We start from the raw sequence: 25,081 nt of genomic DNA, 5'->3' as shown, positions 1-25,081 counted from the left end.
CATTTAGGCATATATCTACCTAAGGAGTGACATCTGTAAATAAGGGAATGTTGGATACAATGGTTTCTGAAATACTTTTTTCCAGAAAAAATGAGCATCTATTTATTTGATTATGCCTATCGAATGAAAAAACACAGTTAATCACTTTGATTCTGCTCAAAGGAGTACATAGCCTGTTTGGCCAAGCTTCTTTTTGGCCAAAAGTACTTTTGGCCAAAAATTGAGGTGTTTGGCCAAGCTTTTGGAAGGAAAAAAAAGTGCTTTTGAGGAGTAGCAGAAGCAGTTTTGGAGAAGCAGAAAAAAGTAGCTTCTCTCCAAAAGCACTTTTGAGAAAAATACACTTAGAATTAGATTTTTAAAGCTTGGCCAAACACTAATTGCTGCTCAGAAGTGCTTTTCAAACTAATTAGCCAAATACAAACTACTTCTCACCAAAAATACTTTTGAAAAAAAGCACTTTCAAAATAAGCTGATTTTTGCAGCTTGGCCAAACGGGCTAAGTAGTACTCCCTCTGTTCCATCTATGTGACACTAATTTCTTATTAATCGGTTTAAAAAGAAAACACCTTTCTACGTTCAGAAATAATTTAACTTTAAAATTCGTATTTTACCCTTAATGGTATCTTTTATGGCCACAAAAACTTCATGGGTATGTTTAAGATGACAAGTTCAAAAGCATTTTTTCTTATTTAAACTTCATGCCTAATCAAACTACGTGAAAATAGCACGGGCTAGCTAGTTTTCGGACCGATAATTGAAAAATAGTCACTATTTTACCGCAACACGGAAAGTTTCAGTATAATATATTGGAGATTGATGCATCTGTGTAAGAATTTCCAGCATATTATGCTGGAACTCCAACATACGGAAAGTTCCAGCATAATATACTGGAGATTGGAGTACCTGTGTATGAACTTCCAACATATTATGCTGGACCAATATATTATGCTGGAATATTTTCCGAATTTTGAATAGTGTTTTCGTTCAGATTTATCTTTACATGAAAGGTGACTAAATTTCGATTACTTTTGAAACTGTGGTTATTTTTCAATTACCACTTGTAAATCTGGCTATTTTTGAATTTCACCCTCAAACTACACCACATAATTTGAAATGGGAGAGTAATAAACCAAGTATGACATGATATATCTGACACCTTGTTAGTGTGTGTGGGGTGTGTGTGGGGTGTGTGTGTGTGTGTGTATATATATATTGTGAAGCTGATTGCAGAATCTGCCTTAGTCTTGGTTTTATCCTCAGCAGCAGCCATCAAACCAACAAAACATCCTCTGCCTTTGAAAGTCACGGAAATAACTGTATTACTCTTCCATAGCTAAGGATGTAGCATTCACATCATAGCTGAAGCTTGAAACATTAAGAAACCACCAAGTCCTCTCTGGTTTTTTTCTCATCTCACCTTTGGCAGTAATCTAATAGATAAATGAACAACTCTACAAAGTGTCTCATCAAGAGTAAATATGTTCCAGCATTAATCTAGAGCTGTTTCCTCTTCATCTTGAGGACCCTAAATGCCTATTAACTATTACCAAAGGTATGAGCATCCGTGCCAGAGCTTCCAATAATCTACTAATGTGTAGGCCAGTATCTTGTAGCTTTATACAACCAACTTTTCTTCATCTAGTCCAGGAACTGCAATGTCTTCCCTCATCATGCAATAGTAATCATCTCCAACCTGTGCTCCAGCTTGACTAAACAGTTCAACGACCGCAGGTAATTTTCCATAATACCTCTTCAAAGAATCTATCAAAAGATGGCCAGCGTGTGGGTTTCGGACATGCCAAACATAAACAGTGGAGAGAAGATCATCTATTGTTGCCTCTTGCCAAGCATGTTGTCCATCCCTCATCTGGTGCTTGAATGCTTGGCATTGCCTAACCCTATGACCTTTTGGTCCAACTTGCACCTCAGGACAATATCCACATGTTTGGACGGCATAGGTTTGCATGAGCTGTATGGCTCCGGTACGCATACTCTCCCAAGCTTCCATTCCTCGCATTGCGAATCCTGGAGAAGGCATATATAAGTTACGGAAAATGAAAACTAGAAGGATTCATCATACCATAAGCAATAGTTCTTTAACATACTTGATGCTCGTGAGAGGGAATCACTTGCAATATTTTCAATATAGGAAAATCCACATTGCAAAATGGAAAGAATTTGAAGAGAAACAATTGAGAAAGTAACATAAAGACGCACCTTTTATGCCATCATATGGTAAATTCAAATATTTTCCATCTCCATCTGGCTTCTTAATAGTTTCCCTAAATTTAGAAGTTTCTAAGTCCTTTCCGGATAAATCATCCTTGGGAAACCTCTTCTCAAAATCTATGAGTTTTCCAGCAACCCGGTAAATGGGGAACTTCCTTCTTTGGGTTGGGTACTCAGGTAAATCCACGCCAGCCTGAATGCACAATTCCACAAGGGCTGGGATGCGATCAACTTCAAGTCGCTCATTATGTGAAACAGCTCTTCCCAACCTGTCATAGAGATGAAAAGATTCGACAACAGGCAACACGTGCTCTACACCCCCTCTCTGCCATATATGCTCTTTGTTCTTCTGACTGCCACTAACGTCGCAAGTTCTGATCCTATGTGGTGGATGACCAACATGAACTTCACTACATACGCTGCACAAATGGCCAGAGATCACAACATAAGCTTTATTTTAACAGTTGAAATTCACAGTGGGTTGCAAGATAATCTCCAATCAATTAACTAGGCCTCAATCCCAAAATCAGTAGGAGTCGGCTATATGAATCTTCTACACCCATCATGCTTTATTCAAGTCTATTTCATTTAAATAACAAATATCTAAATCTCACACTAATTTCCTACCGCGATTACTAGTTTAACCTTAACTAGTTGATATCGCCTTTAAAGATCCTTTGCTCCTATTGTGTTACACTCTTAGCTACATCTACACAAGAATTAAGTAAAATGAACAGGAGTATCATATTTTACCATTATTACTCCAATCCTTAACCTACCACAACCTACACTTTATTGGGACTTGAGATCGGCTATGCTCCACAAAGATATGCTCTACCAGATCGTCTTATCAGCTATAGTTCCACAAATTTTCCATGCTTTTGTTCTAAATCGTAGGTCCGCTATCAGAGGCGATCTACAGTGTAACCTACGGGTTGACATGAACCCAATAGCTTTTTCCCAAACTTTATATATGTATTAAGAAATCCGTAAAATATTTATAAGGGGCTGTAAGGTTTAGTAATCGTGAGGGGAGTTAATACCACCATTTTGGTATAACGATATTAGCTAATACCCACAGCCAAACATGGGTTAACTATAATCCCAAATTTTATACTGGGATCAATATCCTTATCCTGGTAACCAAAAGACACCTTAAATATTTGACTATGAACCCAGTTAGTATGGTATATTAACTTGATATCGCTATAAGAACCCATAAACTTCAAATCCTGGATTTGCCTCTATCCGTTATACATTTGATTAGTTGTGAGAAAGTTGGCTTAAATTGCAAAAATTGGAGGGAAAATGAAACGTTACCTGCAAAAATAAATAGGAATTTCCTCCGAAATCCTTGAAACACAAGCGAATAACTGACCCCTGGAAGCTAAGACTTGATGAGCAAGTGAGATTAGTTCTTTAACTAATAGCCCATTTTCAGGTGGCCTCAATGGAACTTCACGTGCAACCCTTCTTTCTTGCTTGTCCAATCTTGCTATCCTCTTAAGCTCATTCACACTAGTCACCATTGGTTTTCTTTCATCCCTTTTCAGCTTTCTTGGTAGCACTTCCAAGCCAGTTGAATAATACAATGGACTAACACTGTCCAGCTCCTTTACATTGGAAATTATTGTATTGCGACAAAGATTAAAGATTGACCCAACTCGTCTATAAGACATTCTGTTAGGCTACGAGTTCGAAATACTGAAATTTTTAGAAGCTTATTTGGAAATTCATCAGCTGGGCATTATAACAAACAGTTGGTGTGCGGATCATGCTGTGCAGCTTTTAACGGCAGAAGAAGAGGCAAAAGTAACTACAAAAGATAGTAGTGACTTCAAGAAAGAGGAAAAAGATGAACAATTACAAGTGCCTAGGAAGAAATACGGACCTGGACTGGAGCTCTGGAAGAAGATGGTGGAACGAGCAGTAGTCAACTTTAAATTATGATTAGTAAAATTTAATTTGAATTACTTTAGTATATATATTGCACCTTGACTTTTGAAGCAAATTAATTTCAAAATTTTATGCACGTGTAAAGTTTGTTAGCTATTAGTACTATATTGTATCGTATTATTCGTTTAGATAGAATATTTGTTATGATTATTACTTAAAATTTATTGTATTATATGTATTATTAAATTTATTATTACGTAATGATAAAAAATATTATTTTATATAATGATTACTTTGGTGTGATCGCGTAAATAATCATATTTTATTTTTTATCGTATCTTTTTATATAATAATTTTACCTTTTTATACCTTTTTCATTGTAATATTGCAAGTTTATTTTTCATATTATTGATGCATGACATCATGAAATAACGACAAACGATATAATTTATTCAAACGTTATATTTATTAAAATATAGTACAATACAATACGATATATTGTGAAACGATATGTAATAACCATCCAAACAGGCTAGAGCGATCGTTTGGTAGGAGGGATTAGAAAAATAATTTCAACATCAAATCCGACATAAAATAATATGCAATTTTTTGTTACCGAGAGTAGATAAAATATCTTCATAACTAGTGTAATATTTGATTAATTGGACTAGAAAAATAATCTCCATATAACTTTATGCAATATTTGTCTGATAATAACAATGTTGTGTTATAAATATATAGAGATAAAAGTAATTAGAGATTATAATGCAGAAATTAGTATTCTATAGTTTATAATACAAAGATTATTTCGTATTGGATCTTGAGTTTGACACATCACAAACTTATAGTAATTTATAATTCCAAATGTATTGTTTACTTTTAAATAAAATAAAAATTTACTTACTATTATGTGGCTTAGTATTGTCATTTTAGTACTTTAATACATGTATAACTAATATTCGCATTTTCAAAGCACAATTTATATGGAGATTACTTTTCCAAAGATTATTTTGTCTTTGGGTTGCCAATTGGATCTGTTAATTTAATACCCAACATTTCCTCAGTAAAGCACAATCTTATTGTGGATGGGACTTTTTAGATTGAAAAAGGCTTCTAAGATCATGTTCTAAGGAGTGTCTTAAAAGACATTTTTGGGGCGAGCCCTGAGTCAAGGCGTACCAAAAACGTCCCGAGACAGTAGTGGGGGGCGAAAGTCTCAAGAGTCGAGGCATACATCCGAGCGTTGAGACGAGTTTTTTGCCGGGAGACGTAAGCCCAAGAGGCTTTTTCAGATTAAAATAAAATTTGCTGAATAATTCCTTAATATAATGCTCAAATTTTCAAAAGTCATCTTGTAATTACTCACAAGTTTTAAAAAGGAACCAGAACAAATTTAAAAGTCAACACCTTTTTTTATTGCTAGAAACCCTAATTTATGGGTTTTTTTAATTTTTTATCTTGTCTGCTACTATCTTCCAAAAGCAACAAACAGTCATTTTTTTTTTGGCAAATACAAAGAAAACTTTTTAATTTTTGTTCTTCCATATAGAAAACTCTAGTCTTTTCAACTTAAGTTACTTGTGATGTAAGTAGCATATAATGGATTGTTTTGACTAATTTTTATGAGGATGGAGCACATCTAAATATATTTTTCACTTATTTATATTTTTTAATTTTTTATGCAATTTTGCCTATTTAAAAATATGTATGGTAATTAGATTATTTATAACATATTAAAAATTATAAATACCTATGGGGCTTACACCTTGTGCTTCGGGATTTACGCATCGCTAAGACAAGACATATATAAAATATTTCGCCAAACGCTCATGCCTTTTAAAACATTGTTATAAGCATTCTAATGTTAAACAAACATAAAATATCCATTTGGCTCTTGACTTTCATATCCATAATTCTAAATAGAGCCTTGGATTATTCTGCCCTATGATAGTATTGCACATTACAAATGTTGGTTTTCATAGTATGAATGCACAAAAAACATCTCGCTTTGGACCTTAAAAAGGTGTAGTTCGTTGCACGAAATATTCCGTATTCATGCAAGATTCGGGGAAAGGCCATATCCTAAGGGATATGACGTAGGCAGCCTACTCTGATACAAGTATCAATGGCTGATTCTGTAGCTCGAACACGTAACATATGGGTCACATGGAGACAACTTTACTGTTGCTTCAAGACTCCCTTCTATATCTGTTGACCTTAGTTTTGATTTACTTTCCGTTGACTGATGCATTACAACAATAACAACAACAACAACAACAATTACTCAGTACAATTTCACAAGTGGAATTTGGGAAGGGATCTGCGTACACAGATCTTACCCCTATCTTGGAGATAAAGAAGCTATTTCCGATATACTCTCGGAATATGTAGAAACATAATTTGTAGTAATTTTGAGCCTTTTGAAGCCTTAGACTGAATGCTATACTTTTTTTTCCTTTTTCTATTTTACTATTTTTCTTAGAGGCAATCTAATTCATATGTACTACACATTCTTTGTACTACAAAATAAAAGAACAAATCTTCAAAATTCCTAAAAAAAACTTAATTAAGCAGGGACCATATTTCTACGCGGGGTCTTTATTTCTATATGATATTTTCTTATGAATATTGTATGACAAGTTGAACTTAAAGCAGCCACATTCTGTGATCTATGTTACAAGTTGAAATTTCTATTTTAGTTTTTTCTTAGCTTCCTTCCTTTTTCTTCTATCTTTTACAGTTATAATATCCTCCAATAATTCAGATTGATATTGAAAATTCCTTTTTTCCCCCTCATTTTGATTGGATTCTGTCTTTTCCACTTCATTTACATACCAAAAAGTTATATACCCATACTCAAAAGAATCTCTTAGAAAAATAAAAAATACGAAAAACGTTTTTTGGTCCCAAACTGTCGGCTCGTGGGTCGGAGAAAGGGGCGTACCATAACAAAACAAGGGAATGAAAGGTTGTTTTTAGGTCAAATTCACAACCTATTTAATACATCGATGTGACCCTTAATAGAGGTCGCTTTGAGTTAAATTGTTCACAACCTACTTAATGCATTGATGTGACTCTTAATTAGTGATCGCTTTAGGTTAAACTCTTTACAACTTATCAACGAATATGACTCTTAAATTACAGTTGTTCTTGCTAAAGCCCGAGTTAATCACGATGAGATCTTCGACATAAACGATAGAATAGATCGACTTGAATACCTATTCACTTCATTACATCTAATACAAGGATCAATAATAACAATAATAACATATTTAGTGTAATTTCACAAGTTGGGTCTGGAAAGAATAAGGTATACGAAAACCTTACCCTTACCTCGTATGAGGTAGAGATGCCGTTTTCGATAGACTATCGGCTCAAGAACATCAGTATCAAATTGACATATTATATTCAGTGATATGCTCAAGAATTTAAAAGATTTACCAAGCAATAGGCAATTTATTAGTATATGCAAGGGCGTATGTAGTGTATTAATGATGAGTTGAATTGAATTCATAACTTTCGACGCGGAATAAAAATTTATTAAAGTTACAAAAATAGTGGATATGAACCCACAACTTTAAAAATATAATAGGTTCAACGCTAAAAACCATAAAAGATGAACCCATAAAGTTTAAATTCTGGATCTGCCTCTCTATACTAGTGTCCGAATCATTAATGTCCTGAATGATGTACTCCTTTTAGGCATTAACATGTAGAAATACACAATTATTAAGATGAAATAATAAAGCAAAATAAAACCAAAAAGAAACTCATCTTTATGAAAATGAGAAATTTGAAGTACTTTGGATTCAACAGCTGTTCTCTATTCTTAATCTGCAGCTAGAATTGGGTATTCTTCTTTCTTCAACCAAAGCAGTACGAGCTGACACTATATTACTATTCATTAATGAAGCATCAAAAGCACTACAATCAATCCAATCTTTGAGTAATTCTTCTTGACCCCATATATCTGGAATCCATACATGACCAGCTACTTCAACCCGATGTCTTTTCAATCTCTCACGTCCATTATCTTCCACGTACGATTCGCCTTTGTTATATCCACTTGCATGTTCCTCGACTACTGATAGTTTGTCCTGCGTAGCTCTTGCATCGTTGAATTTATCCCCTTCGTCAGAAGTGGATTTTGACTCGTGGTTTTCTTCACTCTTCATCTTGTTTTTCTTCCCTAAACTCGGGCGTTGTGACTCGATCTTGTCATCGTTAGGGTTAGGAGTACTACTCTTGGGTAGTATCAAAAACAATGAATTTTCGCGTTGATTAGTCATCGAAAATGTATCGTTGATTTGTTGTTGTTGTTGTTGCCGCTGCGAAAAAATGTTTTTTTTTTTTTTTTTTTTTTGCTATTCTACAAAATCAAGAATTGGAGTTAAGCTAAAGAGAGAATCTATTCTTGTGTTGGGGAATAATGCAAGAGGGCTTTTATTATTTTATGTGTGGGAAATAAAGCAAAGGATTTTAATTGGTGGGGTGATAGTTACCACGTCATTGACCACAAACACAAAGTGGGAATTCTTTTGTATGGCAAGTGACAAATGTACGTGTAAATGTTGAGATTTCATTCTCAAATTGTGTGGTTTATTTCAAATCTTGAAAAATTGTACCCTATAAAAAGAAGGAAAAAGATAGGCCTCTAAAATCTAAGGGGAATAAATACAATGGATTTTTGGAAGATTGTGAGGTTGACGTTGATTTTAAGGGGGCTGTAGTAGGGCTAGAAAATAATTCGGTTCCTGCATTAAAACCCGACGAAATCCGGATCGTGCCAAAAAAATGTCACATTTGGGTAAAACACTTCCTAATAAAGGTGATTCTATACTCGAAGCCCGACTAAATCCGGATATCGCCAAAAAAATGTCACATTTGGGTAAAACGCTTCCTAATAAAGGCGATTCTATACTCAGACCTCGAATCCGAAATATCTGGTTAAAGATTAAGGAGTATTTAATATTTCTAAGCTTTTTGGCCAATGACCATATAGAAATTGATAGTGGGTTTTGTGATTCACATTGTAGGGCTGCTTGTGAAGCTAGCTGTATCAATCATTTAATAAGATGGAGACTTGTTTGAAAGGGGTTGTGACGAGATATTTTATTGATGCAAAAACAACCACTCCCCTTTACATGTTTTGGACTTTTGTAGGTATTAAACTAAATTACGAAGAAAAAAATTTAAACTATCAGTATATATAATATCTCGTTTTATGTATTTCGTTTGAACCAACTAAAAGAGAGCATTAAGGATACATATGATTCTCCTTCTATTTGTTTTGTTCGGATCAGCTAAAAGAGAGCATTACGGATATATCGATTCTCTTAAATTTTATGTCATAGCATATATATACTCGGATTAAGCATATTCAAGAAAGACACAAATGATTACCTTGGGGATAAGTTTTCTCGTAACTGTATAGGAATATGAGCAATACACGTACATCCAAACACTCGCAAATGCTTATTATAATAATACCGTCCCAGTAAAAAGTGTTGTTATAACTTTTTTTTTTGGTTGCAAAAATCATAACCTTAACCTGATTTTCAGCCCTCCAAAATACTTATGTACATCTCTATTCATCTCAGCATTTACTTCTGTATTTCTTTTTTATCTTATCATCTGAACCTTGAGATTATTAGTAGCAAACGAATATGTTTACTTAATTATTTAATAATTTCTATTTCTCCATTTTAGGATGTTTCAAAATATTTAACTTCATTACATTTCTATATAATTTTCTTAACTATAAGAAATTTACTCAAACTCCAATACAATTTTATAAAATAGAGTGAAGGGGTTCGATCGTTGGCGGAGGCAGGATTCTGCTAAGAGGTTCGAAAAATTAAAAAAACTGTAGTTAATGGGATTCAAAACATAATACATAGAGGTAAGAAATAGACCCCTTTCAGCCCCGTAAATCCGCCCTGGGTTCAATGATTATATGACTCATTACAAATATTGGCCATTTCACAGAAAATCTTTATGTTAAGACGTAGGAGATTCGTAGTATAAAATACATGAGATCTTTATACAATATTAGAATTATCTTCTTCTATTCAAAATAACTTTATACAAAAAAATTATTTTTTATTTGTTGATTTTTACGTCATATTTATTGTTCTCTTAAAATGAGAGTCGTATAACTAAAATAACATTTCTATGTGCCAGCAATTTTTTGTTTTCACTTTGTCTTTATCTACTGGAATAATGATTTGGAATGTGAAAATAATTTATGCTTACCCAAGAAAACAAAATTCTAATCATGTTAATTTTGGTATGTACCATTTTGGTATTACCTTTCAAATCAATTTCAATGTCATAAAGAGACAACCTACCCAATTCTAAAAGGAATGCAAATTAAATATTTTGATGGCTCTAGAAAATAAAAGAGGACCAAAAAGAATTTGAAATAATTTGGTTGTTCATAGTTCATAGTTTCATACACCTCTTTTCACCACTCTTTTAAATTGTAGATTTGAATTTTTTTCATTGAATTTACAAATAAATAAATAAATATTATATATGTATATATGCTTCATAAAAATGAAATAATTACTGCTATGTTATATTTAAGTTTACAACAATATTAGTGTCTAAGGTGGGCAAACGTCTAAATAGCCGAAAATATAATAAAGTCTTTATACAAATAATCAATCAAATTTACTTTTTACTTTTCCTATAGCCAGTATATAAATTATATTGATTATACAGGATCCATTTTGTTTTTCTTTTGCTATGAGGGATTACCATAAAAATAGCACATACTAACCAGTTTTCGGATTGGTAATTGAAAAATAGCCAGTATTTTCAAAGCCATTGAAAAATAGTCACTATTTTGCTGAAACACGAAAAATTCCAGCATAATATGCTGAATTATGGAGCTCCTGCATATAAAGTTTCAGCATATTATGTTGGAACTCTAGCATATGAAAAGTTTCAGCATAATATGAAGGATTATGGAGCTCTTGCGAATAAATTTCCAGCATATTATGTTGGAACTCTAGCAAATTGTGAAATTCCAGCACAATATGCTGAAACTTTCCATGTGCTGGATTTTTAAGAGTGTTTTTGTTTAGATTTTATATTTACATGAAAAATAACTAAATTTGAATTAATTTTAAAACTGTGGCTAATTTTCAATTATCAGCTATAAATCTAGTTGTTTTTTTATTTCTTTTTCCCGGGATTACCACTTCCCTTTGTCAAGCAATGGCACTAGGACGACATCTCACATGGGCTTGTCTCAAATTGTGGGGAGAAATTTAAAAATAGTCAGATTTACAACTGGTCATTCAAAAATAGCCCAGCTTCAAAAGTAATCGAAATTTAGCCACTTTTCATGTAAAGATAAATCTGAGCGAAAATACTGTTCAAAACCCAAAAATACGCCCGTATATTATACTGGAGTTCCAGCATAAGTATGCTTGAACTCCAGCATATTATACGGGAGTTCCAGGATAACTATGCTGGAACTCCAGCATAATATGTTGGAGTTCCAGCATAAGTACACTAGAACTCCAGCATAATATACTGGAGTTCCAGCAAGTATAAATGTCCAGTATAATATACTGGAGTTTGGAGCACCGGTGCTCCAGTCTCCCGTATATTATACAGGAGTCAGCAAAGTATACCGGTCCAGCATAATATGCTGGAGTTCGTACACAGATGCACCGAACTCCCGTATATTATGCGGGACCGGTCTTTGTTGTAGCAAAATAGTGGCTATTTTTCATTGACTTCGTAAACGGTGGCTATTTTTGAATGATCAGTCCGAAAATTGGCTATACCGTGCTATTTTAACGGTAAAGGGTAATGAGTATTTGGGTAGGGAGATTGGGCTTGGGTTGGACAGATTTGGGTGCCATTTATTTGGGCTGATTTTGGCTTTTAAAATGGCCCAAGTTCCAAATTTAAACCGAATTAAATAAACTTCTTATTTCCTTTTCTTTTTTTTCTTTTTTTTTTTAATTAAAAATCATAGAAATTAAAATCCTAGATTATCTAAAAATGTGAAATTAAACTAATTAAATAATTATAAAAGCTACTTAATCCTAAATTAAAAGAGAAAAAAATCAATAAAAGGAAAAAGTGTAAAAATGAAGCATTTTTGTGATTTTCAATTTTTATAAAACAGGTAACTACCGATTAATCCTAAAAATATAAAAATAAAGCCTAAATGCCATGCGTGATATTTTTGGTATTTTCATGATTTAAATAATATAAACGTGCACTGACATATGCAAACAGTCGACAAAAAATGCTACAAAAATCTACAAAATTGCAAATAGTGGGAGAAATTTATTTTCTTGAATCTATGTGAGTAATTCATATGGGGCAAATATTACGTGCTCACAGCTGCCCCTCTTTGCTCAGAAACACGAAGAGTTTTCGTGCAAAGATAAAGTGAGCGGATACGAGCGATTTTTTGTCCATTTGAATACTCCGTGGGAAGCATTTTTGAAAGATCTGACCGTACCCTGCTTTCGAGATTGCCTACATATCCTTGACTATAAAAGAATCAGGTCGGTGTAGTTCGGAAAGTTTTGGTAGTTGGACTACCATGAAGTTGTGATTTCATTGTTGTTGTTGCTGCTACTGCTTACTGAACTCCTTATTACATCATGACAAAATAAAAGAAGCTAGACTAAACTATGATCTATGCATTACAAGAATCCTATCTATATCTTCAAACTTGATCTTGCAGTTCCTGTTGCTCTGTCGACTCGTACTCTTCAGGTGAAATTCCTTTGTTGCTGACTTGAATTGTAATCTGAGATGTTTTCCCTTTTCTTCAGGTGCGCGTCTGATTGCTGAACTTGAACCGTCTTCCTTCGAACATTGCTGCTTTCCCTTTGTTCTTCAGGTGAGCTCTTGATTACCGACACTTGAATTGCTTTGTTCTCCAGGTGGGCTCCTGATTACCAATGCTTGAATTGTTTTGTTCTCCAGGTGGGCTCCTGATTACCGATGCTTGATCTGCTTTGTTTTCCAGGTGAGCTCCTGATTACCAACGCTTGATCTGCTTTGTTCTTCAATGGGCTCCTGATTACCGACGCTTGATCTGCTTTGTTCTCTAGGTGGGCTCCTGATTACCGACGCTTGAATTGCTTTGTTCTCCAGGTGGGCTCCTGATTACCGACGCTTGATCTACTTTGTTCTCCAGGTGGGCTCCTGATTATCGACGCTTGATCTGCTTTGTTCTGTGGGATCCTCATTACCGATGCTTGATCTGCTTTGTTCTCCAGGTGGTCTCCTGATTACCGACGCTTGAATTGCTTTGTTCTCCAGGTGGGCTCCTGATTACCGACGCTTGATCTGCTTTGTTCTCCAGGTGGGCTCCTGATTACCAACACTTGAATTGCTTTGTTCTCCAGGTGGGCTCTTGATTACCGACGCTTGATTTGCTTTGTTCTCCAGGTGGGCTCCTGATTACCGATGCTTGATTTGCTTTGTTCTCCAGGTGGGCTCCTAATTACCAACGCTTGATTTGCTTTGTTCTCCAGGTGGTCTCCTGATTACCGACACTTCAATTGCTTTCCTTTCCTCAAAACCGGTGTTGTTCTCCCTTGCTCTCCAGGTGGCTCTTGATTTCAACAAAATAGACAAAACAAAGAAAATTTCCTGCCCCAGTTTGGTAGTTGGGCACATCTGTGAGTGTTAACTGAATCATGTTACCAAATATCAATAAGAATTTGAAAGCTAGATCCCATTATCCAGGAGGGTCCTAAAAACTCCTAGTTAAATGACGGTTTTAAATATAAATTATATCTTCTAAAGGTTTGACTTCCGCTAAATCTTGTTATCTAAGAGGATCTTAAAACTACATCCCATTATCCAGGAGGGTCCTGAAAATTAAAAATCAAGTCTTATCTTAAGAGTGATAACTTTTACGGCTGAATTATACCACACTACAGCAGAACTTACGCTAAATCTTGTTATCTAATGGAAATCTTAAAGCTAGGTCCCATTATTTAGGAGGGTCCTGACAACTCCTAATTGAATCCTATTTCAAGAATGACAACTTTGAAACCAACTTATATTTCTTTGGGGTACATTTATGTTAGATCTTGCTACTCATGATTGTTTTGAATTTAAAACTAGGTCCCATTTTCCAGGAGGGTCCTGAGAATTTACGGTCAAACCTGTCTGGTGCTTGCTTTTCCTTACGGAGGGTTTCTTCGAAACAAACGAAATTTTCTGCCCATGTTTCAATCAAAGAAAACTTGTGAATTTAAACATGGTGGTTGGTTTGGCCTTGAACTTTGAAGGTGATTGCTCCTTCACTTCCTGTGGTAACTCCGGTTTCAACTCGAAAAAACTTGCCTGTTTATTGACTGACCGCTTTTCTCTCTTACCTTTATCACGGAGAATATCTCTGATCCGTTCAAACCCAATACCATTCATCTATTGCATTGTGCTCTTGCATTAACATATATTGAACCTTTGTGTTTCTCATGAAGCCCAAAGCACGTCAATTGCCATCCTCTCAGTGCGCATGCTGTTCTTTCCTGATTTAAAACACTGGCCTTGGCCTTGAGGTCTATTGCACACTTGGAAGACCTTGCTTGTCATTGGTTAACCACTTTCTTTGCCAATCTTATCACAGAAAATACCTTTGATACGTTCCAACCCAATACCCTCTATCTGTTGCATTGTTCATGAATTGACATATACCGATCCTTTGTATTTCGCATGAATCTCAAAGCACTTTGATTGTTACCAACCCAGTGCGCTTGCTGTTCTTTCCTGACTTATGACACTTTGATTTGCTAGCCATATCCCGTTTTGTACAATTGGAAAGCTGGTGGCATATTTTGAAGTTATTTCTCACTTGTTTTGCTAAAACAAACTCAAGAAGAGGAAGTAAACATGACAAAAGGAATAGAGTAAAGGACAATGGAAAGAGATGATTCCTAATAAGAAAACTACAAAGAAGAAACTTATCAGATGTGGAACCCAACTCTAATGACCATGACATGCACCTTTGGATTAAGTGGCCTAATCTGTCAAGCAAGTCTAATGTTTGACTCTTGTTGTACCTCTAAGTCGTGAAACTGGGCTTCCATGCTCCGATTATCCTATCTGATTTACGATCCTTATTCGACTTGTAGTGCCCGAAGGGTTTTCACCATCACGCCTCTCTCATTTTGTTCTTTCTCTCAACTCACCATCGCCTTATGGTGCTTGTGAAGGTTTTTACCAATAAGACTCTCTCATTTTGTTCTTTTCTTCTTATTTCCTCTGATTTTGTAGATGACAAGGCATTGACCAGAGTAAAAACATCATATGCTCCTGGCATGTCTAAACTCAGCACTCTCAAAGATCACCCGGGAGGTCTTTCGGACTGTAATGTGGCTTTTGGATAGGATTAGAAAGAAATGATATCATAAAGGCTAAAAAATAACTAAGACAACGAGGGTTAATTTATTTACAACTTTTGAAATCCATTCTAAAAACTTTGCCCCAGTTTCTAAAATAGGGGAATTTGAATCTATTTTTCCTTTTTTTTTAATTTCCCACTCTCGATTTCGTGGGATTATGAAATATTTTATTTGGTATGACCGAACCGTGAGGCTGCCTGCGTATCTTGTGGTGACAAGAATCAGGTCAAACGTAGTTCACAAGACTACTTTTGTTGGTGCTATTTTCCTTTTTCTTCTCTTTTTCTCTTCTTCTTTTTTTTTTCTTTCTTTTTCTTTCTTTTCCTTTTTTTTTTCTTTTCCCTTTTTATCTTATTTTCCTTTTCTCTTTTTTTTTTTAATTTCCCTTTTGGTATGAACCTTTTAAAATAAACCTATTGGGACATAAACTTTTCTTTTTTTCTTCTTTTTTCGTATGACTCTAACTTGATTCCAAAAGAGGGAAGTCAAAGAAATCAGTACAGACTCAAAAGGGTATCGAATGGTATAAGTGTTTGGGTAGCTGAAAGAGAGCCTCCCAATCTCTGAAAATGTCAAGTACAACATATGCAACTTAAGATGAAAAAAGGAAGAGCACACACAATATTTCTTTTACAGCTTTGACATTGATATCACTGATATGCTTTCCACTTTTTTTTAATGCCTTGTCAAGTACAGAACTCTCATTGGGTAATTTCTTCTTCACAATGGATACCCTTCGTCAGTTCAGAGCAAACTCCCTTGGATTTACTGCTCGCTTCAAATTGTCTGGGATGCACTCTTCTCTAACGAATTCTTGTCATCCTATTATCTTTCCAAATTATCTGCCCCAGTTTCACATAGTTCAAGCTTCAGATGATCTCAAAATGCCTTTACTTATTTCCCTCAAGTGTTCCCATCATCTTCAAAATTGTTTTATTGCTTTAGGATTAAACTAACTTTTAAGACTAGGCCTAGAATTATGCGTATATGTCATGTCACTAGGGCCAGAATGGAAAGAGCTATAAAAAGGAGAAGAGAACTAAACAAAAAAAAAGACTAGAAATAATAGAAAACAGAAAATTGCATTAGACAGTCAGTGAAAGGATTTGAAAAATGAGACAAATAAAACCCATTGGGTTTACAACCCTGGAAAAACCTAAATAACACTAAAAAGGTACTACAACTAAATGACTAGGCAAAATAAAAGGATAGAAGGGTTTGAGTCATAAGACAATATCCGGATTAAAACCCTAAAAATAATCCGGACAACAGAAATGACAACAACATAAACCACCAAGACTCTTCCCCAGCTAACTAAGAGATGGAGCGTCTTTCCAATTACTACGCACGACATCTTAGACACTGAGTTCCACATCAATATTACTAGAACCTTCACAAGTCCCCATCACATTGACCTTAGCAAATTGCTTTTGCGTCCCTTTTGCCAACTCATTCTTAAGATCAAATTTTGGAACCGAGACTGATAGTGCTGAAGACTTTGCAGCAAGTGGCCTTCCAAGGAACTCAGAAGAGTTTTCACATTCATTTTCAACACAAATCATGCCCACCTTATGCGTCTCATTACGAACATGCGATGGACTTTGGCTAGTGTATGCTGCATCTGGATTTTGCACGACATTGTCACCTGCATCAATAAGCTTCTGAATTGCATTTTTCAGGTGCCAACATTTTTCTGTACTGTGACCCAGGGCATCAGAGCAATATGCACACAGTTGAGAAAAATCAAACTTCTTTGGCAGAGGATTTGACATTTTTATCTGAATCAGCTTCAAGGTATGCTATAGGCACGAATTTCTAAGGTATATTAGGAGCTTGGTTCTCTCTCTCTCTCTCTCTCTCTCTCTCTCCTTTCTTTATCTCCGAAAGCCCCCAGCCTTAACGGCTACTTCAACACCCGCCGACGACCACTCCCCAGGTAAGTCCCCCCTCTCATCCCATCTCTCTTCCCCATTCTCTCTCATACCCCCACCCCCATCTGTTATCTCTCTCATAACCCCCAATCCCCGTCTTGTTCTTCACCCCCACTACCAGATCGTCGCCAGTGGATATCTGAGCGTCGAACACTGCTCTCCCCGTCTCTGCTCATCTCTCCTTCCTTTTCTTTTCTTTTTCTTTTTATTGTTATTTTTTCTTCTTCTATCCCCCCCCCCCCCCCAAAAAAAAACTGCAAAGATCCCGTATCGGAGCTCCGACGACCTTTCAGGTTTGATCCTTTTCGACAACGGGTTTCCTCTTAAAAAATTGTAAGATTTCTACCTTGCAATTATTCAGTTTGTTGTACCACGGTAGAACTTGGTGAATTTTGTATAGTTCTCTGCTTTTTCCCTATATTTCCACTACTACTGTCAGGGCTACACCAGTGGTAGCGGTGACAACCCTCCTACTTTTTGGGTCGTGGTATATTCTGTGTTTTCAGGGAAGTTCGCGAACTTGTCGAAGACAAGTTGGGTGCACAAGCACTAGCAAAGGAGAACAATCTGAGCGAGCGTTGTGAGCACGTGATTTTTACCCTAAATATGATTATTCCCAAAATCCCAAACAAAATAATTTTCCTTTATTTTTTACAATTTTTGTGCATTTTGGTGTCATTTTCTGATAATTGTTGCATTCTATTTGCGCATGTTAATTCTATAAAGTACAAAAATATGCATTTTTGTGTTTAGGTTTTAGTATCAATTAAGGGTTAATTGTTTTAAAAACAAAACATGAAAATCACAAAAATTAGTTCACTTTTGTATTTTAATAATTTTTATTGTGAATTTGTCATGAAATAGCTTTTGAACAATTTTAGGAATTAATTAGTCTTTGTTTTGAAATAACTAGGATTTCATGTTAGTTTTACATTTCCATAAAAATTAGAAAAAATTATAAAAGTGAGAAAAGAAAACAAAAAGGAAATAAGAATAGAAATTGGGTCTTAATAGAAGACCCAAATTTGGGCCAAATCAAAAGAATTTTTCAGGCCCAAACGCCTTAAACCATTTCAAATCAGCCCAGCCCAAGTCCCCAACCCGGTCTGGTCCCCAGTAAGTCCAAACGACGTCGTTTTCCCAGCATTTAACCACGACCATTGGATCTCATCAATCCAACGGTCCGGATCTAACTAGGATGTTGGGTATATAAATGTCCGAAACTCCCCCTACCCCTATTTGCCTCATCGTCCTCACCCTACCCATCCTTAACAAACCCTAATCCGCGCCGCCATCAAACCCCTCGCCGGCGGTGAACGCAACCTACGCCGTTCACCCCCAGATTAACACCACAGATCCTCCTTACTCTTCTCTTTCCATTGCACCCACTGGTTCCCCTCGAATAAGGCCGGAGCTCGTCGGATCTTCGATTGAAGTCTCCAGTCAAATTGAAGGTTCATCCAAACCAGCCCAAAATCACACCACACAATCCCCGGCCCTCCCTCAACACTAATCCATGTTTATTTTCCTTCAAATCACTGTGAAACGGCTCGAATCTTAGATCTAAGAATTTCTGGCCGAAACCCTAAACCAAATCTTTGTGATTTCGAACCGTAGTATCCTTAACCATGTGTTCTTTTAAGAACACATGGTTAGGGATGTTACGCGTCAAAAATCTGAAAGGATTTAGACGTTTCTGACTGGCCGTAGTTCCTCGTGCCTCTGTGAGTTTTTACTGTTTCTTTTTTACTCGCATGTTTGAAGTTTTAGTTACAGTTTTTGTTTCATTAATTTTTCTGTTAATTTTATGATTTATTTGTATTAGTTTAGTTTTGTCAATTGTTGATTAGTTCTGAGTTGATATTTGTTTGAATGATTGTGAGTTTATGGGTTAAGAATTAGTTTCAGTTCATTTAATGTTGTGCATGTTAGCTTAAGCTTAGTTTGATTTCATTTAGTTTGATTGAGTTAGTATAATTGAACAATTGGGTTTGTCAGTTTGATTAGTTGATGTCTGAGTGCTAATTAATCAATTTCAGTTAGTTCTAGATTGAATTAGGTTATTGGTTATAGCTTTTAAGGATGAAGTTAGGATCAATAAATTAGAGAAGCCTTCAGGGGTAGTCTGGGTATGGAAAAGGGTAGTTCTGATAGGAATAGTAATTTCAAAGCATATGAAAGGGCAGTATAGGTATTGTATGGGTAGAAGAATACCCTAGGGCCTTCTAAAATGGGGTACAAGTGTAGATTTTAATAATTGTGATGCATTTACTTGTTTAGCAAGTTAAGAATAGAGGGACCAAACTGAAAATAGGGAGGGGACTGATTAGAAAATCAGAATCTGATCTATTCTCTTTGGGGTTGCCTATAAAAGGGCATGAAATACCTTGGGAAAGGGGGTTCTGATTCTTCTTCGGCTGCTGCCTTTCAGCTCTAAGCTCAAAAAACCCCCACCAAAAACTCTCCTCCCTACTTTCAATTTCAGCTGGCATTCTAATTCCAAATTTATTCAGAAAACAAAACATCAAAAAATGAAGAAATCAAAAACAATCTTATAGTTTCATTATTAGTTTTGGATTCAGTTGGGTTTTGGGTTTAGCAGTATCGCAGAGGTGTTTGGGTTCAACTGTGAGGTTTAGGAGTGTATTTGAAGTATGTGTTGAATTGATCTGTGGAGGCTGCCTGTATTTTTGGTTTTCAAAAGTAGTTCCTGGCTTGTTCTGTGGTATATATTGTTGAGTTTGCTGCTGTTGCTGTTCAAAGTAGCTGACTCCTTTCTTTTTCCCTATTTACATTTCAATTTCCAGGTACTTGTTCTGTAGCTCTCAAGTCTATGGAAGTGAAGTAAATATGCTGTTTAAAGTTGATCTCTGAACTCCTCATGTTTTTTTTGATTTAATGTATAAAACAGTTAGCTTACTCAATATTTCATGACATTTGTGTACTAGACTACTCCTGGATTGTATAAATTGGACTGCTGAACTGTTAAGCATGAGTTTGTTCATTTTGATTATTAAGTGGGTACTTGGGTATTTAGATTCATGTATGTAGTCAAAACTGTGGACTGTTTAGACTGTGCATTTCATGTTTATGTAATTGTAGTTTTCAGTTTTGCTTAAATTCCACAGTCTGCTGAAGTTAAATTTGCAAAGTTGTAATTAATTTTGAGTTCAATGCACGTGACTGCTTTTAATTTTGGTTTAATATGAATTGTACATTCATTAGCTTCGTACTGGGATAGTTTTTGGGCCTGGCGTATTAATAGGTAGCCCAGATTTTTGGTTAAGTGATAAATTGAATTGGGGCCTAGGTGCATTAAAGCTTAAGAAATTAGTTAAATCAAAAGGTGCCCAAGGGCTCGATTCCTGGGCTGTACAATTGCCTGTCAATAAGTTAAAATTTTGGCCTGCTTTAGGCCCGATGCTTAGAGCTCTAAGAGTCCGCGCCTGCAGCATGTGCAATGGCATTGATTTGGACCTTATGGGCTCAGAGCCCATTTTCTCAGCATTTCTTCCTGGATGTTCAAATTCAAATCCAACAAAGTACTGGCCTTAATCAATTAGGATCCTTAAGTAATTAATAGTAGGGCTGTGCACGGATCGTATTGGATCAGATTTAGCCTATTTCGGATTCGGATTTCGGATTCAGAAAAGGGCAATCCTAATCCGATCCGAATTAACATTGGATTGGATCAGATTTTAAACTTTGGATCGGATAATTTTTCGAATTGTCGGATCGGATTGTCACAAAATTTTTCAACAATTTAAAGTTCATTCGGTGTCTCTATCTCATCTTCCATCTACCAAAACAAACAAAAAAATCAATTTTACTCACAGTTTCTACTTTCAAAGAAGGGGGTTTTACGCACCATTTGGTCAATCTTCCAGCTCGTGTAATTTGTTTTTCTGTCCCAAATAGCAGCTAGTAGTTACTTTCTGTACCCATTGTGTTATATGTTGATCAGTACATTGAATAAGCCTTCTATTACCAGAGTAAGTTGGATGGGTTGAGCAGCTTTCCTAAATTGAGTGCTATTCATTTTTATTATTTGGCCACAAAGCCTAATTCGATTCAATTGCGGCATACTGGTTATTCAAATACTTCCATAGTTTGTGACCTAATATGTTTTAGATGCAACGATGCTATAGTTATACTAACACAGACTTCGCGAGACATTGTAAAAAAATTGTAAATACACGAAAAATAATCATGTGAGTGAGGGGGTGTGTGAAAAATGAATAAGCATAACCCTAAAATTTTAGTGTGTATTTATATATGTACATATAATTTTGGATATTGGATCGGATCAGATTAAAATCATACCAATCCGAAAATCCGAAATTTCATAAAACACAATCCGTATCTAATCCGGAAATCCGAAATTTGAGATCTGAAAATCCGAAATAGAGTGGATCGGATCGGATTTAGGATATCCGATCCAAATGCACAGCCCTAATTAATAACATAATTATCTCACTGTTTAGATTTGGAAAGGTTGTTTAGTGAATTTCACCACCTTCCTCAAAAAATAACAATGCGTTAGAATCTTTAGGCGCGATTTTAATTAAAGTACCTTCTTAAAAATCGGGTGCGCATTGATGCAACCCAAATCCAAATCTCGACGTAGTCGAAATGTGTTGACAACCACGGGCGCATTGATTGCCACGTGGATCGAAACGCGTTTTCACAATGTCGCAATTCTTTTAAAATAAATAACCATAAAAGCGGTTTATGAATAAAAAGCACATAAGTTAACATGTATTAAAATCAGATAAAATCAAATACAACAGTTAAGCGACCGTGCTAGAACCACGGAACCCGGGAATGCCTAACACCTTCTCCCGGGTTAACAGAATTCCTTACTCGGATTTCTGGTTCGCGGACTGTTAACAGAGTCATATTTTTCCTCGGTTCGGGATTCAATCGGTGACTTGGGACACCATTAATCTCTCAACTGGCGACTCTGAATATTAATAATTAAATCCCATTCCGATTGTCCTTTAATTGGAAAAACTCCGTTACGCCCTTGCGGGTGTAGGTATAAAAAAAAGGTGTGACAGCTCTGGCGACTCTGCTGGGGACCGAACCCAGAATCTATGGTTCAGGGTTCAGAATTCGAGCTTAGAAAAATTGTTGTATTTAATTATATCTGATTTTCCTACATGTTTTGTGCTGAATGTGCAAAATGTTACCGCTTTGATATTATCTGAACTGTATATAAACTGTGCCGACACCCTTCTCTCTTCACCTCCGGGGATGTGCTTACTGGTTGAGACTCCCTATTCTGTTAGTGTCATACCTTGAAATAAGAAAGAGGCCGGACAAGTTACGAAGCCGGATGGCCTTTTGGTTCCTGGTAAGTTGCCCCCTCCTCGACTCGAGTTGTCCGCTCGGGTACACAGTCTAGAACACCGACCCAGGTTTTGAACATAGAATAACATGACTTCATGCCGGATCCCTAGTAGGAACGATTATTTGCATCATGTTGCATTTGACTTAGGGGACTCAACACAGGGGTTGGGTCCGTCTAGGACTAGCAACCTGAAATGAAAAAGACCATCCTAATGTATCCTACTTGTTTTCTGCATTTATTTGCTTCAGATTTGCATGCTGACCGGCTTTTGAATATCGAAAAATTGAGAAAAAGAGAGAAATAATAGTGTAGAGAGCTAATTGCCTATTTTTTTTAGAAAAAAAATCATTGCCCAAATACTGCCGAAACTCTGCCGAAATTTTGAGAAAATAAAAAATTATTTTAGTTTTAAATAGTTTGTGTTACTCAAAAAGAAAAAAAAGTCTTTGTTTTAGTTTGGAAAAATAGGTTGTTTTATTGTTTGTTGAAAAAGAAATAGGAACAGAGTCTTTTATTTTAGTTTGAAAAAATAGGTCGTTTTATTGTTTGTTGAAAAAGAAAAAGAAAAAAAAAGTGTCTTTTATTTTAGTTTGGAAAGATAGGTTGTTTATTGTTTGTTGAAAATGAAAAAGAAAAAAAGAGTCGTTATTTTGTCTTGTTTTCAAAATAGAAAAGGAAAAATAGTTTGTCGTGCCATAGAAAATGAAAAAGAAAAGAGTATTGTTTTAAAAAAAAAATAGTTCGGTTAATTGGCCCGAACTACGCATGGTTTGATTCTCATAGGGCGTGAGATACGTAGGCAACCCTCATCGGGTCCAACTTTCCCTTTTGCAAAAATAACCAAAAAAATATATCAAAATTTCAATTTTGTTATAAATAAACCAGGTGATGCCGTTTTTGTCAAAATTAGCAAAATGTTCCCAAACGGGACGCCAGAAGGCTGACCTTGCATAGATAGCCACCTTCGGTCATGTGTTTTCATTTTATTTATTTTTATCTTAAAATAAAAAAAAAAGCTAAGTAGAGCCGTCTTGTCATAAATAGCCATAAAAATCTTTTCCCCAAAGCACTGAAAGGCCATGTTTGAAAGTCAAGTTCTTCGCTTGAAAATATATAGGTAATTTTGAGTCGCAAATATAGACAGCTTTTTTGTTGAGTCGAACAAGAGTTTTCTTTTGCTTAAACGCTCTAATAAATGTGCAGGATGAACACGATGGTGAATGAGCCCTTTTCAATAATGACCAAAATCCCTTTTGAGCTGCAATTATGATGGAATGATTTAAGCAAAGAGGGGCAAGACGAAGTGAGAAAATATTTGAAAGACCTCCCGGATTTATTAAACATTCAGCCTCAGGGGGATATTATCAGGGCATTGGTCGCCCATTGGGATTCAGCACATAATGTATTTTATTTCTCAGAATTTGAGCTCACCCCAACATTGGAAGAAATAACGAGGTATATTGGAAGTGATCAAGCTCCGTTGAGGTTCAAATACTTGATTGCTCCTAGGGCCATTACCATACACCGGTTCTTGGATTCCTTGAAAATACCCCGAATAGTTCATCACCCAGATTTTGCAAAGGACTTCTGCAGTTTCCGCTTCATATATGATAGATATGGCCACTTGGGCGGGTTCAATAATCCAGAATTTAAGCTATGCAGTAGAAGTAACCGACAAAAATGGGAGGAACACAGACGAGTGGCATTTATGATAGCCTTTTTGGGCCTCATAATATTCCCAAGGAAAGATGGTAATATTGATTTGAAAGTAGCGGGAGTCGTCAGTACCTTGCAAACCATGAGGAAAAGCACTTTAGCACCTATGATCGTGGCTGATATCTTCCGAGCTCTCACTGCGTGCAAAGCTGGGGGCAAATTTTTTGAGGGATGTAACCTGCTGTTACAAATGTGGATGACTGAGAATTTGTGCCCTCGCTCTCAGTTATTGAGTTATGGTTCGGTTGAGAAAACTTGTATAGGTGAATTTTACACAAGAATCAAAGGGGCTAGTCTACCTGAAGGATTCACGGCCTGGGCATTATTATTTCGGAACCTCAATGCCAGCCAGATACAGTGGGTGCTTGGATGGTTGCCTGTCGAAGAAATCATATATATGCCAACAGCCCGACCGCATTTTTTGCTGATGGGACTCAAAAGCATCCAGCCTTATGCACCATATCGGGTTCTGAGGCAACTCGGGATGTATCAAGTAGTGCCGAGAGATGAAGATTTGAGTACCCAGGTGGTCGAAATTAGTCCTGACGGTCGGTTCCCCG

At 35.9% G+C, this 25,081-nt stretch overlaps 2 protein-coding genes across 2 annotated transcripts; both read right to left on the bottom strand.

Moving 5' to 3' along the window:
• Positions 1–1,051: 1,051 nt before the first annotated feature.
• Positions 1,052–4,252, bottom strand: LOC107775677 (APO protein 3, mitochondrial). Its single transcript, XM_016595429.2, has 4 exons — positions 4,121–4,252; positions 3,550–4,045; positions 2,218–2,648; positions 1,052–2,025 (listed from the first exon to the last, which is right to left on the bottom strand). Exons 2-4 carry the CDS (start codon positions 3,906–3,908, stop codon positions 1,616–1,618), a joined length of 1,200 nt encoding a protein of 399 aa, XP_016450915.1. The 5' UTR covers positions 3,909–4,045; positions 4,121–4,252; the 3' UTR covers positions 1,052–1,615.
• Positions 4,253–7,612: 3,360 nt separating this feature from the next.
• On the bottom strand, positions 7,613–8,615 carry LOC107775676 (uncharacterized). The gene has a single exon (XM_016595427.2). It carries the CDS (start codon positions 8,412–8,414, stop codon positions 7,935–7,937), a length of 480 nt encoding a protein of 159 aa, XP_016450913.1. The 5' UTR covers positions 8,415–8,615; the 3' UTR covers positions 7,613–7,934.
• Positions 8,616–25,081: the final 16,466 nt, after the last annotated feature.

This window comes from Nicotiana tabacum, chromosome 10, assembly GCF_000715075.1.
Source record: "Nicotiana tabacum cultivar K326 chromosome 10, ASM71507v2, whole genome shotgun sequence".
NCBI lineage: Eukaryota > Viridiplantae > Streptophyta > Magnoliopsida > Solanales > Solanaceae > Nicotiana > Nicotiana tabacum.
Note: the sequence above shows the minus strand (reverse complement) of the source record. Positions and strands in the feature narration are given on the sequence as shown.